At 29.0% G+C, this 18,364-nt stretch overlaps 1 protein-coding gene across 2 annotated transcripts in view; it reads left to right on the top strand.

Annotated features, from left to right (window-relative positions):
* Nucleotides 1-7,172: 7,172 nt before the first annotated feature.
* LOC107454559 (transcription factor 12) overlaps nucleotides 7,173-18,364 on the top strand; it is a 79,179-nt gene continuing 67,987 nt past the window's right edge. For both annotated transcript variants that reach the window (XR_015430470.1, XM_043047054.3), the window contains exons 1-3: nucleotides 7,173-7,795; nucleotides 11,370-11,434; nucleotides 11,514-11,622. Coding sequence is in view for 1 of the 2 variants with exons in the window: in XM_043047054.3 (XP_042902988.2) it covers nucleotides 7,720-7,795; nucleotides 11,370-11,434; nucleotides 11,514-11,622 (250 nt within the window). In the remaining variant the exon portion in view is untranslated. The remainder of the gene's footprint in view (nucleotides 7,796-11,369; nucleotides 11,435-11,513; nucleotides 11,623-18,364) is intronic.

The following is an 18,364-nucleotide window of genomic DNA, read 5'->3' as shown; positions in this document are numbered from 1 at the left end:
TAATACGTTTTGTATCATTGTCTGGTATTGTCTTTATCAATCAGCTTATCGGTTGCAGATTAATGTTCTAAGAGACAGTGTCAAAAAAAAAAAATGTCAGTCATTCGTAATATTTTTTTTTCTATGTATAATCTGTTGGCTTAAATAAAACGATTGCTTTTATAGTCAGCGGACCGTTGAGGGCTGAAACTCAAAATCTATAAAATCATATAAAAAGTGGCAGACATAACACAAATAAGTAAAAATTTACTCAAATTAAAATGTTTTCGAAAATTTCAAATTTTCATCTGTCGGACTAGAATACACTGCCGAGGAATTGCAATGCTAATTTTTAATTTATTTTATTTTATTTTATTTTATTTCCTATCATTTACATTCAGTGTTCCATCTACTATTATGTTATTTTAATCCTTTTAACCTTCAGCGCAATCGATCGAATGATGGTTGCTCCAAAATGAATTAAAGCTAAATGGAAGGTAGTTTGCTGCGTTCTGTTTTTGGAAACTACGTGTCACTATAGCTAAGTTTTAAATTAAGTAACTAATTTTGTCAGAAGATCGCGCTGCTGACTGGAAAATTAAGCTATACTCGAATTATTTTTGGTTATACGTTTGCTTACTTACAGATTTTTGAGTGAAAAAAAATCAGCGTTTTGATATAATTAGACTAATTTTTCATCAATCATCATTATTTATAACGGTTTTCGTTACTTTACAGAAATAAATTTTAAAAGGCTAAAACAAAACCAAAGCACTAATAACCGAAAAACTTTGCGATTTTTCTCACTCTAATAAGAAAAGACTTTTATATCCCATCTTTTTCAAAAAATGCCGTACTTTGGCATCAAAAATTTGTCAAAAACAATACTCATCGAACAATAAAAGTTATATTTTTATCGATCTTCATCGGCAATCCACCCCTTTTTTCTTATGCCTAGTGCGTGACACTGTTCTGGTTTGTTAACTAACAAATTTCGATCCTTTTTTTTTATTTATTTATTTACTATTTCTAATGAGCTGCACAAGTGCGCACACATAAGCAGACCTAGTGCGTTCTCAAGAAGTGGTATCCACTCTTTCAGGACCACCACAATGGGTGAGATACCGTTGGCCATATTAATTTGGACGTCTAGTTTCTGCCACACTAAATGGCAGCTCCGAGACTCTTATTTGGATGCTAAACTGCACAAGGAATTTAATTTTGCCGAAAATGCCAAGAGCCAATAAGGCACTTCAGGGATCTTTTACATGCCGCATAATCATACGACATGGCCGCTGAGGATTTTCTGCATCCCGAAAATCCGTTGTCTGGGCCGGGGATCGAACCCGCAGACTTGGGCTCAGAAGGCCGACGACAAACCAGCTACGCCACCCAGCCACATTTCTATCCTTTATAGTAGCATTTTTCAGACATAAAATGGATTAACACATTGAATTTACTAGCATTGTGAAATCGTTCGAAACTTTCATTTTAATTTTTTCAACTCTTAAATAAAAAACGCGCAAAGGAGGGGGAAATACAATTTGAGTCGAATGGGGACATTTTGTGTTCTCGCAATTACCACTCATTCTAGTAAAGAAATTTTTCCCATATAGTTTTGTTGCTAGTAAATTTAAAATACATGATTTTCAAATTCTAAGATAATGAGTAAACTGTTTGTGAATTTTGGAAGAAACTAATTTTTTCTGTAGTATCTAAACTGTGCATTTCGTAAGTCTAAAAAGTAGGTATAAATTAATTGCATTACGAGTACAAAATTCTTTTAAATTACTGATAAAATAAGTAAATTGTGATATATTTCTGAATCTGAGCTTATATTTATATCAATTTTTGTTTTCTCATAATTCGTTATCGCAACACTCGAATACGCCATCTAAGGAGATGGCCGGTTTTAGGGTTTTGTATTAAACCATCTAGGGCTTATATTAATTTAAAAATTCCTATTTAAAATAACCAATTCTGAAATTAACGTGAATTACTCTTGCAGATGAAACTGCCAATTAAAATATTGTTTTTTTTTTTAAGGAAAAAAGCTAATTTCGCAATGAAATTGCCAAATTTATTTAAAATATTTCTTTTATATTTAATTCAGTACCTGTAGAAGGTAAATTTTGACAACTTGCCAGTGCACTCAAATCTCTTTTTGTAGCACTATGAATGGTGACAATGAAGATTTCAATGGTATCGTTATAGGTACAGGAAGATTTTTTTTTTCCCAAACATAATTACATATTTTTTTTTCTGTTTATTTACAAATATTTTTCCTATGTGTTTCGAATGCTCCTTCTCTGAAAAAAAAATGATATACCATTTTGTTTTCGTTTGCATAAGAAGGCGTTCTTAAATTTAATAAGCCACAATAAAGAAGGAACGTTACAATGCTACACGAAACATTAAAGACGTCTCCAGAGTTACTGAATGACTGTTCATATAGAAATCGCAGGTATTCGTCTCATACAACAACGGCCTATAGTTCGTTGCGATCGCGAATATTGTAATCACTAGAAGACCCCAAACCTTCGAACACGGACGGTGACGTCACTATTCCCCGGAGTCTATTCTATACCACCGTCCGATAGTAAAACAAAATCCAAACCTCGCAACCCCCGAAGAGAGCGGTGAAGGGAATCCCAGCCCTCGAACAAAGGTTCGGACCATCCCCTAGGGAGTGACGTTTTGTTTTGATAGTTATAAGTGACCAATGGCTTTTGTTTATCCTTTAATCGTTCTCCATTCGCTTAGGGGTCGTGATCTCTATCTCAGAGTTTACAGTGCTCTTTCAGAAAGAGAATATATTCTTCTTTCATTTTGACAATTACATGCATAGTCTAAAATAAATATCTACTTATTTTAATCTTTGATCTTCCTTCAAGAATTTAATACGTAGTATTCGTTTTAAACTTGTTTGCATTATTGTATTTATTATTAGAGAGTCGATTCACTTATAACTATATTTACTAACAGTTTGCCAAAAGGAAAGAAATATTCTTAAAATAAAAAATAACAGCAGATTACAAATCAAATACATCTTTATTTATTACCTTTTCTAAAAATCATACTTTGAATGTTGTTTTAAATAAATGTAATTGATTCATTCAGAAATTTTATCACTAGATTATGAAACTTTAAAAATTATATGTATACTTTCGAGAGCTTTTAGATTTAACGAACTAATGATTAATAAAGGTTATTTAATTTCACAAAATTTTGCAATTTTCTATTTTTACTTATTTTATTATTTATAAAATTATTTTTATATTTATGATTACTTTATTACCTTCTATTATTTATAATTATTTTTTTTTTATATTTGGAATTGATAAAATGTGTAGCTTTATACCACTAAATCTTTGTTTTAAAGCTACAATAAGTATCAAAATAACGCGCATTAAATAAGCTTTAATAAATAGGTAGAATGCATCAAATGAACTTTAAACTAGCATTTTTTAAATAATTGTTAGTTTAAATAATCTGAAAAAAAATTTGCATTACAATTTTAAAAGAAACTGCTTTTTCAATTTTTCACTTCCTTTCTTGTTATGATTCTTCTTTTCTTTTTTTCCGCAATTGTAACCTTATACATTTTAATAATTGTAAGTTATTTTTTCAAAAAAACATTATTTTCATCTCTTTTATAATATTTTTCATAATAAATTACAATTCGCAACTCAAACAATGCAAAATTTATTTTTCAAATTTAATAATTTATCTCTTTTTTTGAAAATGGTATTTTCAATCGTTGTGTTACATTGAACTAGATTTGGAAAAAAATTCTCTGCAATTAATATTTTGCCTTTTATTACCCTCTTACATTAAACCCAACTCAGAAGACAAGGATGCCAAGTAGTCGTACTTTATTTAAGAATTTCATGCTGGAGTTATTAGTTACACAATTTCACTGTTGTCGTTCTAACCATAAGGACAGTTCGCGATTTTTTTTATATCACAAATTCGTTTTTAAAGTTTAACTCGCTACAAATATTTCTAATACTTTCGATTTCAAAATATCCTCAATTGTTTTTATATTTGATGCTGGATTTTATTTTTTGGCCTTATCATTTACCATTATGTATGTAAATAAATTATAGAAAAGTAATTCGGAAAAATATTTGTTTTAAGTGCCGCATAAATTTGTAAGAGACTTTTTAAATTAGAATTAATTGCATCAATGAGGAAAACTTAAAATATTATTTGAATGATACCAAAAAAAGACTAGTATAATAATGACCAATGAATACAGGTAAAACAGAATATATTAGTTAATATTTAAAAATTAATAATACTTAGCAAATTATTAATACTTAGCTAATATTTAAGAATAAATCTCTAAACAGAGAAAACAATTATGCTTGATTTTTTCTCTCCCTAAAATTTGTAATACTAACAATAAGTATTTTCAAAAGGTCAAATGTCAAACAACAGTTTAAGAAATAACTAAAAAGCTTTCTTTAGTCTAGAATTTTTTTAGTACAATTTTTAAACAAAATATTTAAAACTACGTGATTTTAGAAATTTTTTAATGTTTATTTTAACAATTTTTTTTCTTAAAATATTACATAATTTTTAAAAAACAAATTTTCGAGTATACTTCGATGTTATAATTATGTGACTAGAAATATAAAAAAAAAATTTCTTGAAATATTGAGAACATGAAAATTAAGGAAATAAATAATAAAAAAAGGTTTCTTAATTATGCATCTAAATTTATCAGCAACTTTAAAACGATTAATTCAAAAACAATTTTATTAAAAAAGTTTTCTTTCTTTATATTCCGGTCTTTTTATTACGCTCGTATATGGAATCCAACTCAGAAGACAAGGGTGCCAAGTTGTGAGAACTTTGTTAGAGCTTTTGGGAGTTAGAACTTTTAGTTATACATTTCCATTGCTGTAGGTCTAGCCATAAGGATTATTCGTGATTTTATTTTATTACAAATTCGTGTTAGTAGTTTAACTCGATGCAAATATCAACTAGTTTTCATTGCACACATTTTTAATAACAAAATTCTCTCAATTGTTTTTCTGGTTGACGCAGGATATTTTTTTCTAATGATTTACCATTCTGTATATAAATGAATTATGCTAAAGCAATTCAAAAGAAATTCTCTTCTTTACACGTCGCATAAATTCGGAAAAAATTTTTGAAGTAGAATTAATCGCATTCATTAAGATAATTTAAAGTATTGTTTGAATAAAAACATAATAACGCTAGTTTAATAATAACAAATAAATATAAGTGAATATCTTTAGAATAACTTAGTTGATACTTAATGGAGAATCTCAAAACAGAAAAGAAAATAATGCTCAAGTTCTTTTTTTCCACCCTAAAATTTGTTATTTACCATTTTATTAAAGGAGTAATTATTTTAAGAAGGTCAAATGTCAAACAGAAGATTAAGAAATAACTCTAACACGTTTTTCTTATCCAATTGCTTTTTTAATGCTATTTCTAACAAAAAAAATTTAAAGAAGGTGATTTTAGAATTTTTTTAATTTTAATCTTAACAAAGTTTATTCCTAAAAATAACACATAATTTTTCAAAAAGTAAATTATCGAATATATTTTGGCATTATTGATATAAGAGTAAAAATATCTTTTTGACTTAGAAAATAAAAGATGAAATTTTCGCATTTTAAAATATGAACAGAAAAATAAAAAAAATAATAAAAATGTTTCTTAATTATGCATCTAAATTTATCTGCAACTTAATAATAATTCAAAAATGATTATATCGAAAAAATTTCCATTCTTTATATTCCATGCTTTTTATTACCCACTTGCATTCTACCCAACTCAAAAGACAAGTGAAAATAAATGAAATTATGCTTCTTAATTATGCATCTAAGCTAATCAACTACTTTATAAAAATTACAAAAGCGATCATATTCTAAAAGCTTCAGTTCTTTCAAATCTCTGATAGAAAATTGCACAGCGAATTAAAAATAGGTATACAATTTATACTAATTTTTATTTATATTATATACGATTTAGTTATAGTAATCTTTTTTACTTATTATGCACTAATCTCAGTCATAACTCACCAATTTTTTAAAGAAAAAAATTCCATTTTTTTCTGCAAATATTTTGAAAATGTTGCGAGGTAATTAAAATAAAAGTTAATTAAAACACGGAAATAATTATACTAAACATATTATGGTTGAGAATACACAAAAATTTGGAACAGAAAAAATGTTCACGTTTTATTTAAAGTCGTGCAAGATTATTATAGATTTTATAAGTTCTGCAAAAACTAATTATACTAAACGTAGTATGGCTAAGAATACACAAAAATTTGGAGCAAGAATTTTTTTTTCACGTTTTATTTAAAGTTGTGCAAGATTATTATAGATTTTATTATAAGTTCTGCTAGAAACCGAAACTAATTATTTAATCCATTTATTATATGAAATAATAAATTTGTGAGAGAAAAAATTATGTCTGAAATATATTCATAAAATATCTAGGTAAATGATTATAAAAAATCATAAAATATCTGGGTAAAAATTATCTTTGAAATCGGAAATGTAATTTAATCCCAGCGTTAAACGCATCCTATTCGAACGTTCGAATCGCTTTCCTTTCACCAGAAAATTGTTAGGTGAAAGACATCCGATAGATGGGAGGAAAAATGAAGATCGTAGTCCGTTAGCAAAATCCGTTCGAAAGCGCAAGGTTTCAGGTTTTCCCTAGTAAGGCTCCTATACTATCAGAGGTCTAATTCAGGGGCTCTATTCCCTAGGAGTAGAAACGCGACGTCAAAATGACGTGATTTTTCTCTTCCTAGTTTGTTCGAAGGCTGCGAGTTTAGAGCTCCACAGGTATAATAATATTGGATGGCGCTCTTTTTCAAGCTTAGACTTAAAAATCAATCGAAAGTGGTAACCCGGAAATCTTAGGACGAAATTCAACCCCTAGCGCCATCTGTGCTTCACTTTACATGATCAACCATCTATAAACATTAGCATTAAATAAAAATAAGCGAAAAATTTATAAAATTAAATAAATAAGAAGCATCAAAAATTTTTATTTGCAGTTTTGTTGTAGAAAATGAAACGTTTTATTTCCAAATTTGAAAACCCAAAATAAATCCTGTCTTTTGAGGCGGAGATAATAACGAAGTTGGGCGGAGAGAGTGAAATAATTTGTATAAGTGGTGGAGAGAGCAACTAAGTAGAGTTATTTATCGCTTTTGGCGAAGGAACATTCTTTATCAATTTGGCGCAAATCAAAAAAGTAAAACCATGCCGCTTTAAATGATTTTTGCAATTATTCATTTAAACTTTATTTAAGAATGAAAATTTCCTATTTACAACTAATTTATATTAGAAATCGTTAATTTTATTTTTATTCTATGACCGAAAAAGTATATCGCTTTTATAAGAAAAATAATTTTCCAAACAAAGAAACGGAAGCAAGTAGAAAACGAAACGTGTTAAAAAAAATGCTTAACTGTGATCTGCTAAGAGAAACATCTCTTTGAGTTATGAATTAGAAGCGTCTGAAACTTATAAAGAAAATTTGTTTTCATAATTTTAATTATTGTTGTTATTATGGAAATCTTTTGCATGGACTATTACACAAAATGAGTTTGAAATATTAGTAAAAGCATGAGTGCTCGCGTCCTCTGCTTGCAGAGGTCGAAAAGCCAAAATAGATGATCAATGTTTTGTTAAAGAATATTTTACTTAGATCTCTATTTTGTTATAAAAAGATTAAAAAATGGGAAGCAACGAAGAACCTATGCGTTTATATGAAGTGTTTCAGAATTGCTTTAATAAGATAGCATATCGTCACGGTATGTTTATTTCATTTGCTTATTTTTAACTTTATGACATACATAGCATTTAATTTGTGAATATGAAACGTTTTGAAGTTACTTAGTTTTTCAAGTTAGTTTCCGATCTAAGATCAAAACAATCTGCATTTTTTTGTAATCGATTTTATATAAATTGCTTCTCTTTGTTTGACCTTGTTGTTAATTTGACATGTATGTAAACATTAAGAGTGATTTGTTTAATGATGTTCATCCCTGGTAATTTCATTAAATTAATTTCATGTTTATTGATTATATAGCGATTTTAGCTTAATTAAATTTATATACTGTTTAAAGGTAAATATGAATATTTATCTCTGCATTAACTCATTATGAAATAAAATCTATTCTATTGTTCACGATAAAAGATTTAAAAATATTCACATAATAATTTTTTAAATAAGTTTTATCAGTTGTAAAAAGAGGGATGGTATTCATTAATTTTGTTTTTAAAACTTAAAACAAAATCGGATAGAAGTTTTTAGGTTGTTGAGTTGCATTGATTTAAAGCTGTGATAAATTTAATTAATGATCATATGTAAAATTTAATGAAAGAATTTAGTTTTACAGAAACTCATAAGTCTCAAAAAGTACTCTCTAAAGCTGACATATCATCTATATATATTATGTATGTCAGGGTGCGTAAAATGTTTATCCCAGGCACTGTAAGCCCAAACTACGCCTTTGCTGGTATTAGCAAGGTCTCTTACTTATATCTGAATGCATAGTTCTTAGATTAGTATTTATGCTAATCTAAGTATAGGCATGTGCTTAAATTCAAAAATGGTTTCTTAATACTGACCCGAGTTGCTTTTCTTAAAAAACAAACAAAAATATATAACTACAGAATATTAAAAAAAAAATATATTACTCTTCATGCTTACACTTTTTAAGCTATTCTAAGCAAAATGATTGATTTGATATGTTCTAAATAGAGTTGAGTTGCTTCTTAAAAAATTGAAATTGAGTTGCTTTCCTTAGAAAAATAAATTAAAAAAACTGATCAGTCTTAAGTTAGATAGTTAAGCAGATTTTTATTAGGTTACTGAGGTGAAATACAGTATTCTGAAAGTCTTTGCCTAATGGAAATCTTAAAAAAGTGTTATGATTAATTTTTTCCCCATAGAAAACTATTTTACGGTAATTTGTTTCAGGTTATATTATTTGGACCCAATTCTAATTGGTTATGCGACACATCTACCAAGAATTACTGTAATTGAGTTGAAAATACTGATTTGTTAATTTTGACGCAAATTGAATTTCTCTCCAGCGAAAAAAATTATTTGCTAATACTTTCGACGAAACACAATTTTATTTGCAGAATTTACGATTTTATCACATTTGGCGAGGTAGGGAATGCTTAGCTCAAATCCTAATTAGCATATTTGAAGTTACCTCCTGGAACCATTAAGATCAACATTTAACACGTGCAAATCCGATCTTTAAATCAAAGTTATTTAGGGTGATTTCTTTCCCTCCCTCCGCTATACTACTGCTATATATGACACAATATCACTGTCTCCAAATGTACGAAGGCATCTACTGGATATATTTTAAGTGCAAGTTCAGACTGCATGCAACCTGCAATACTCTCTATTTCAGAAATCCCAATTATATTTAAAAACCTTTGATGTGAAAAAATAAGTGAGTAGTCGCCTTCTTCACCCTTGACCTAAAAAAAAAGTATGTAAAATCAATTTTAAGTAACAGTTACGATTTCTCTTTTCACTCAGCACACTGCATATCTTTTGGATCCATTATTGCGGACATAATTTATCTGAAAATGATTTAACGACAGCTATTGAAGCTAGCATCGAAGTTGCTACCTGATATAGATGTGTTTGTAGGAATAATTGCAATCAAAATAGTGTTTTTTTTTTTCTGGCACTCCCCATGGCGCTTTTTTGTTGTAATTTTTGTTGTAATCTGTTTTGTTGGCAAGGTTTAGGACAGAATGGATTAATCCACGGTTTAAACCCTGGTTTAAACCCCTTTGTCCAAAACCCTTTTACTCAAATTATGTCACAATTTTAAACAATATTTAAGAGGTAAAATAAACATAGAACTAATAACATATTGATAATTAAATATACCAGAGAATATTTGTTTTTAAAAGTATAATGTTTTATTAATATTGTTTGACTCTTCAATTTAAACAAAGGAAGATTAATCAGTAATCAAGTTCAATTGGTCCTCTCATTCAATAGTACATAACTGAAGTTTGGCCTTGCCATACAGGTTAAAATATTAGGGACTAAGTGCTTGGTTCGTCATAAACAGGTTTATTTATCTATAGTACTATTCAAGAATACTTTTATTTCATTCATGCTCAATTCTTTTAGCATAGTGGAGATACATCACCAGTGTCAGTAACTGAAGCTGATATTATGCCCTTCAATACTGTTAATACATTTTTCAGTTATTTTGTATTTTCAATTTAAACTAATAAATTTATATTCAAAAAAATTTTTTTTTTAAAAATAGATGTCTTTTTTATCATCCTGTGATGCAGAAATTATAAAATTTTTATAAAAAAATATTGTGAAAAATAAAAGGTTAATTTTTGAACAAATTTAGTATTTTTTTTAAGAAAAATTATTATTTTTTAATATTGCCATATTTATCCTTATGCAAAAATATTATTTATCAGTATTAAAAGCATATTTATATTTAAAGGATTAGGTATTCACTTATGTTGTTCAATGAATTGTAAACCTTTTCCTATTATATAATATTATTTTCTTTTAATAAGTTAAAGTAAATTGTATAAAAAATATCAAATATTTATTGATACAAGTAATTATTATGTGTACAATGGTTACACCTATAGAATTTTTACCTTTTACCAGAATTCAAGGTTTTGGACACTTTAAGACAGCTTAACCCAGTTTAGGACAGTTTTACCCAGTTTAGGACAGTAAAACCCACGTGACCTGTCCAAAACCAGTTTAGGACGTCCAAAACCACAACCCTGAATTCTACTTTTTAATGAAAAATGCCAGCATCGTTAATAAAAAAAAAATTTCATTTCATTTTATTTTTTGTCAAGAAATAGTCAGTTATTTTAGAACATATTTTATATTTACTTCAGATATTTACAGATTCAAGATACTTACAAATTTTAAAACACTTAGAAAAATTTTTGGTACGTTTTTGACCAGTTTTAATTATTAACTGAGAAATTACGTTTGCATAATCATTGTTAAAATTTTCAGATTTATACAGGATTAAAAACGTTATGATTTCTAAGTGTTGTTGATTTCATTTGATTCGTTTTCAGTATTTGAAGGGTAAAACTCAAACAAGCATCACTGATGAAAAAATCTAGTTACATTATGTCATATATACATTATGTCTGCAATAAATCTAAATAATAATATTTGTGCTTTTAGTATTGCATTTCTCACCCAAGTTTTTGACTACTCTTTTCAACAGTTGCATCATACATTTATTTTTCAATATCTATTATTTTTTTCAATTGCTTTCATTTTTGAGACTCATTTGCAATTTATGTTTTCAAATTTAAATTTTATTAAATTTGTTTTACTTTTTACAGACAGCAGCAGAGATGTCCCTTATGATGCATTATATGAAACTGAATGTGATAAAGGTTTAACCCAGGTATAGGATATATTCCAATGGGCAATATTAAAAACTTTTAATTTGTTAGAAATCTAAATGGTAATTCTTTTCTTATTAGGATCTCCTGTCTAATTCTCATGTGAATAGAAGTTTAGATCTAGCTCTTGGTGTGAACACTGAAAACAATGCTGAATCTTGGTCTCTTGGTTGCAATCCTTATGAGGATGGTGAGTCTTATTATGAATAACAAAATGTTTTTCTATAAGCAAATGAATAGTAGAAGTAGCAGAATAAAATGAAAAACATATAAGCTGTATGGTCATTTATTAGAATGATATTTAAGCTAATAAATTTTCCACTATGAAGTTGAACCTATTTAGTGATGCAAAATGAAACTTGCATATTTTAACTTTTTCAATTTAAACAAATGTTTCTCATTTGTTATAGCAATAACCATTTTGTAGTTTAAGGATCATTTTAATAAGATCTTAAAATAAATGTCAAGTTCAGATGAAACATTTTTGGGTAAGTGAGTATAAGGTGCAGTTAAGCACGCAAAGATGTCCTTCAATTAAAAATATTTTAATTCTTTTAGTGTCAATTTTTAAATCTGATCAATTATGAGCAACTTAGCAAGTTGAAATAATTAATCCCAAGAAACTGAAGTGAAAAGATATTCGTGGTGAAATAAACATTTTATTTTCTTCGTAAATTATACAGATTAAAAAGTCTTATTTGTTTTGATCTCTCAGAGAAAGTAACTTTTCTCAATAATAAAAAAGACGAACAAGCTTGACCTAGATCAGTGTTACCAACTGGCGGCCGGCGAAGCCTTTTTTGGTGGCCCCCAAACTAAAATACATTAGTTGTCATTTTTTTGCGGACAATTGTAGTAAAAAATCTATATGGGTATAAAATACTTTTCTTTCGTTAAAAAAAACTCATTTCTTCAGGTGAAATTTAACATACCAGCGGTGTAGATAAATTTATTTCTCAGGTTTTGTATCCAAGAAAATATTTATTCAAGAAAATATTTATTATTATTTGTAATTCAATACTTCTGTTTTGAACAACTGGATAAAAATCTGATAGTAATATTTACTGTTCCTTCAAACATAAAAGAGTCCTTGTCGCTTAACTTACTTATTCTTGTTCAAAGGATGTCCACCGAGGTTCTTAATTAATTAGGTAGATCGAAAAATTAACATTTTATTAAAACAGAAACACAAGAAAAGGAAAAGCAGAGCTCCGCATTGAAGCGACCGTATAACTTAGCTCGTACATATCATCTGCTGACGAAGGTGGAAGCGTTAAATATTTTTTTGCGCATGCGCGCGTCTTACATATTCTTTACTTTCTCTTAATTCTCCACATACACTCCCACCTTTTGAGTTTAATTAATCTTAATTACACTCAAAAGTTGAATCTTATGAAACACTTATAAAATGAAATGCACTTAAACTTATAAAATGACACACAAATATGACATACATATAACTTGAACAGAAAACATATACACATAAAAATTCGCAAAAACATTTAACTTTTGACTTCTAATCTATAAAGTCTCTGGACAGGTCTCATAAACTCAGAATTCTCTGTCTTTATGAGAGCAAGCCTTGTTTTGCCATCATGACCTGGAATTAATTTCAATACTCTAGCTAAATTCCAAAAAGCACGTTTTTTATTAGCATCTTCAACTAAAACAATTTCACCGACCACTAAAGGATTATCCTTAAAATCTCTTATAGTTTGTTGACGTAACTGGCCTAAATATTCAGTCCTAAACCTATTTCTTAAAGACTCTCTTACTCTTTGGAGATGTTTAGCTTTCTTACTTAAGCCTTCCTTATCTGCCGTATCGATGTCTGTAACACCTGAAGAAGGTATTTCATGAAGAAGCATTTCTGGAGTCAAAGTGTTCAACGGTGTTTACATCTTCCGATACATTGTTGAGGGGTCTCGTATTAATTATTCTTTCACAATCACGCAAAATTGTGACCAACTGCTCATAATTTAAGGAAGAGCGTCCTAATATCTTACGTAAAATTCGCTTCACCATTTGTATTAACCTCTCCCACCAGGCGGCGGAAGGAGGGTTAAACCTCCACCGTATCTCATGCTCTGCAGCTTTTGAAGCTAACTTGTCCCGTTCTATCGGATGAAGAATCTTTTGCGCACCAACAAAATTTGTTCCTTTATCGGAATATATTAACGATGGTCTTCCTCTGCGCGCAATAAAACGTCTAAAAGACTGAAAAAAGGCTTCCATAGTTAATAGAGTTACTAACTCTAAATGTATATCCCGGTACACAGCACACGTGTAAAATACTATATAAGACTTTTTCCCATCCTTAAGATATAGTGGTCCGGCTAAATCTATGCCTACAATTTCGAAAACAAATGCATCATTAACTCTAACTTTAGGCAAAATTCCAGGCGTGACATTACATTTTGTAGCATTAAATCTTAAACATTTTACACACTGTCTTATACAATTTCATATAATTTTACAACTTTTCAAAATCCAAAACTTTTCTCTTAAATGAGACATTATCATAGTAGTACCAGCATGTAAAAGTTCTTTATGACAATTAAGAATTAACAATTTGACAACTGGATGATTACTAGGTAATATAATTGGATAAATGAAATTATATTTATCTTTACGTAAAACTAAATTAGTTTTAGCTCTGATAATGCCATCATTATCTAAAAATGGCCTTAATTGTTTCAACTTATTATCATTGATGCTTGTAAAACTGTCCTTTTGTATCAAAAGAATGAGACTTTTCTATGCTATATCCAATTTATTTACACTCAAAAATTTAGAACAGTTCTTATCTAAGTTTCTACAATTATTATAAAATCTAAAAATCCAAGCTATCATACTTACAGTTTTCTTTTATGAAGAAAAATATTTATAATACCAATTATCATAAACATTATCATTTTTACTTAAATTTACGACAGATTTACACAGTTCAGAGTTGACTAAATTCTCATCTGGGGTCTTAAAGGATTTTGGCCAATTTAGTTCGTTTTCATACAACCAATTAGGCCCCTCCCACCAACGACGTTCAATAAGCTGCTCAGTTGAACAACTCGCGAAGAAAGATCGGCAGCATTAAGAGATACGGGAATGTGACGCCACATGGTGTGAGAAGTCATAGAACGAATTTCTTTTACACGATTTTGAACAAAAATACCCCATTTGAGTTCCCGTTTTATCCAACTTAAAACTGTTGTTGAATCTGTCCAACAATAGTTATCAATATTGTCAAGATTCAAATCTTTAATTATATCTGTTAACAATCTAGAGCCAATACAGCATGCAAGAAGCTCTAGCCTTGGTATTGTCAATGGCTTTAGAGGTGCAACTCTGCTCTTAGCTTGCACTAAATTAACTTTTACAAAAGGTTCATTGGTACTTTCAACTCTTACAAACACACAAGTTCCATAAGCTAGCTTACTTGCGTCACAAAACACATGTAGACTCATCAAGGTATTTGACAAATCGAGACAAAACCATCTTGGAATCTTAATGTTCTGTTGCAAAGGTAATTGCATAAACCAAGATTTAAATTCCTAATCTAATTATCAGGTAGTTTGTCATCCCATTTAACTTTTAAACTCCAAGTTTCTTGTAAAATTAACTTAGGTAATAACATTACCGGTGCCATAAAACCGATTGTATCAAATGCCTGATGAGCCACAGCTAACACTTGTCTTTTCATAATTAATTCGTCAGAATTATCTGCTCGTTCAATCTTACATGACGAAGTGTCTTTCTCCGTGTCCCAAAATTGGTGCAATTTTCGTAATAGATGAATCCTTAACACATAATTCAGGTAAATTTGTCTGCCAATCTCTTAAATTAAAATGACCCTGAGACATTATACATTGTGATTCTAAAATAAAATTTTGAGCTTCAGTTTCTGTACTTAGACTAGTTACACAATTATCTACATAAAATGATTATTTAAAAATATTTGCAGTACTATTTAAATTTTCAGAAACTCGATTTAAATGGTAACACAATGTAGCGGCAAGTAAAAAAGGACTTGAGGTAATTCCGAAAACTACCCTTCCGTGCCGATACATTTTAAGTTCACCCGAATTGTCTTCACTGTACCACAAAAATCGCAAAAAGTCTCTTTCTTTTTCCCATATTGATATCTGTAAAAATGCTTTCTCAATGTCCGCAGATATACTCACAAAATTCTTACAAAATCGATTAAGAATAGACAGGATCATTTCTATTAAGTTTGGTCCAGTAGCCAAACATTCATTTAAAGATGGTTTTCCGGCCGACTTTGCTAATGCGTTAAAAACCGGCCTTATTTTCGTACTAGAATTTTCCTTAACTACTGGTCTATGAAGCAAATAATGAACATTATCTACCTTTTCATCGTTGGCCACTTCAATAATCCCTAAAGATCCTTAAATACATTAGAATAAGCTTTAAATTCATTGTTGTACTCCTGCTCCGAGCATTTTGCAACTTGCATGTTTCGTAGGTGTAAGTTTTGAGTATCACGTGGTTGTTTAAATTTTTCAATTAAAGTATCCAAATTTATTTCTATTTCAATGATATCCGGTGTCTTAGATCATATTAATCTTTCTAATTTATTTAATGCTTTTATAACACTTGTCTGTGAAGCCGCTCGTAATTGTTTTGACGCATCCATGCTTACGTAATTGTGGTTTCTTCTTACTGCGTAGTTGATTTTTTACAATTCGATGCACATCCTGGCAGAGATGCCACTATGTCGCTTAACTTACTTATTCTTGTCCAAAGGATGTCCACCGAGGTTCTTAATTAATTAGACAGATCAAAAAATTATCAGCATTTTATTAAAACAGGCAACAAAAGGAAAAACAGAGCTCTGCAGTAAAGCGACCGTATTACTTAGCTCGTACATATCATCTGCTGACGTGGGTGGAAGCGTTACGTAAATTTTTGTGCATGCTCGTGTCTTAAATATTTTTTAATTTCTCTTAATTCTCCACAGTCATATAAGATTTTGACAAAGTTACGGCCCGCCAGTTCACTGGTGTTTTTAATAGTGGCCCTCAACCTTATGTAAGTTGGAAACCCCTGATCTAGATGATAAAAGAAGTTAGGTAATAAACCAAATGGAAAGAGATTCCGTGAGAATCTCAGGGGACATAATTAATCCAACAACACTATTTTGCAAAAAAACAAAAACAAACAAACACTTGTTTTAAATGTGATGCAAAACCTTTTTTTAATAATTTGAAATTATAGCTAAAAGTCTTATCAGATATACCTGAAAAATTTTTTTAAGCAATTAGAAACTATGAAAAATTAATAATCTTCAAATCATTCACAGTGACAGACAAACAAATAAACCTACATTGTTTTTAATTCATCTCTAAATAAAATGGTGACCGTTAGCTACTAGTTTCATGTGATTTCTAATAAATGGCAGGTGTCATCTACTAAAAAACTGCTGAGTTTAGATTTTATCTATTTACCATTCTGTCCTTAGTAGGATATTTTAACATTGGAGAATTCCTAGAATTTTTCGGATTTCATGATTTTTAATTATTATTCACTATTATTATTTTTTGATGTGATGATGATTTACAAAAAAGGAAATAATTAGGGTGTTTTTCTTTTACAAAATATGAGAATATCGCCCATGATATTAGAATTAAAAAAAAAAATTACATTTTTATTTAAAAAAACATATATGTATACAATTTTATTTTATCCAAATAGGTTTTTTTTGAACAATGCTTCTAATTAGTAATTTAATTAGTAATATGTATATTTGTAATTCAAATTTAGTAATATGTAATTCAAAGTATCTTGCAGAAAGATATTAGTTTTAGAGAGGTTTGTCGCAGAAAGCCCAAACAAATTCTGCCACAGAGGTGCAAAGCAAAAAAATAGACATTTATAGAAATTCCTAGAAACTACTTTTATTGTTAGTTTAGTTAAGAGACAAAGTTCAAACAATGAAATTTTTGAATTTGACTGATAAAAATCTCTATCAGTCTAGAGTCTATCAGTGAACGCATTGAGAATGTTTGCTTTACCAGACATTTTAGAATGAAAATTATGTATGATAACTAGACCTTTATCATGCCCTTAAGTTAAATGACTAATATTTAATCTAGTTATTAGGAATAGCAGGAAATTTCTCAATTGGTTAATAAAATATTCATACCGTGAAATAGGAATCACAAAAAAAGATATAACCCTGAATAACTTTTATTCTAATGATCGGATTTTCACATATTAAGTCTCAATCTTAATCGGTGACTTCAAATAAACTAATTTGTGGTAACTATTGATTAAGTTATAAAGTCAGACACAAAAACTTTCTTTTTCTGGTTAAACATATAATTTTTTTTACATATTTAGATCCTCAAAATAGAATTAGTACACAAAGTTTTTAAAAAATTGGATCTTAAATTTTGGGGCTGGGAAGCTATACATATTTGGTGATAGTCCCAAAAAGTATCCAAGCAATGTCGCCTCCAGAAACAGAGTGATGTCTAAGCAATTCAATTTTAAAATTATGACTTCAAGACAATATATCAGATACTGAGATATTTTCATACTTATGAAAATTTTAACTATGTTTTTGACAGCTTTCTCCATTTGTCCAGCATCTCCATACTCTTTGTATGAGATGCTGAATTTGAAACATCAATACCGTGTCAGACAATGATTATTGATACACAAGAGTTTATTTCTGGAAAATGTAATGATTCTTTTTATAAAACTTATATTTTCATTAAGTTATATTCTTATAAGTTATATATTCATATAAGTTATGTATTTCAAAATTATTAAGTTACTTAATAATTTTGAAACATATACAGTCGAACCTCGATTTCACGAAGAAGAAAAAAAAATTCTCTTCAAATTTCCTATACACTCAATGTTAAAAAAAAAATTGATTTCGCGAATTTTTTTCTTCTAATCCCTCG

Source organism: Parasteatoda tepidariorum, chromosome 2 (genome assembly GCF_982258835.1).
Source record: "Parasteatoda tepidariorum strain Cologne lab strain chromosome 2, Ptep-v5.0, whole genome shotgun sequence".
Classification (NCBI taxonomy): Eukaryota; Metazoa; Arthropoda; class Arachnida; order Araneae; family Theridiidae; genus Parasteatoda; species Parasteatoda tepidariorum.
This window is presented reverse-complemented; position numbering and strand designations above follow the sequence as displayed.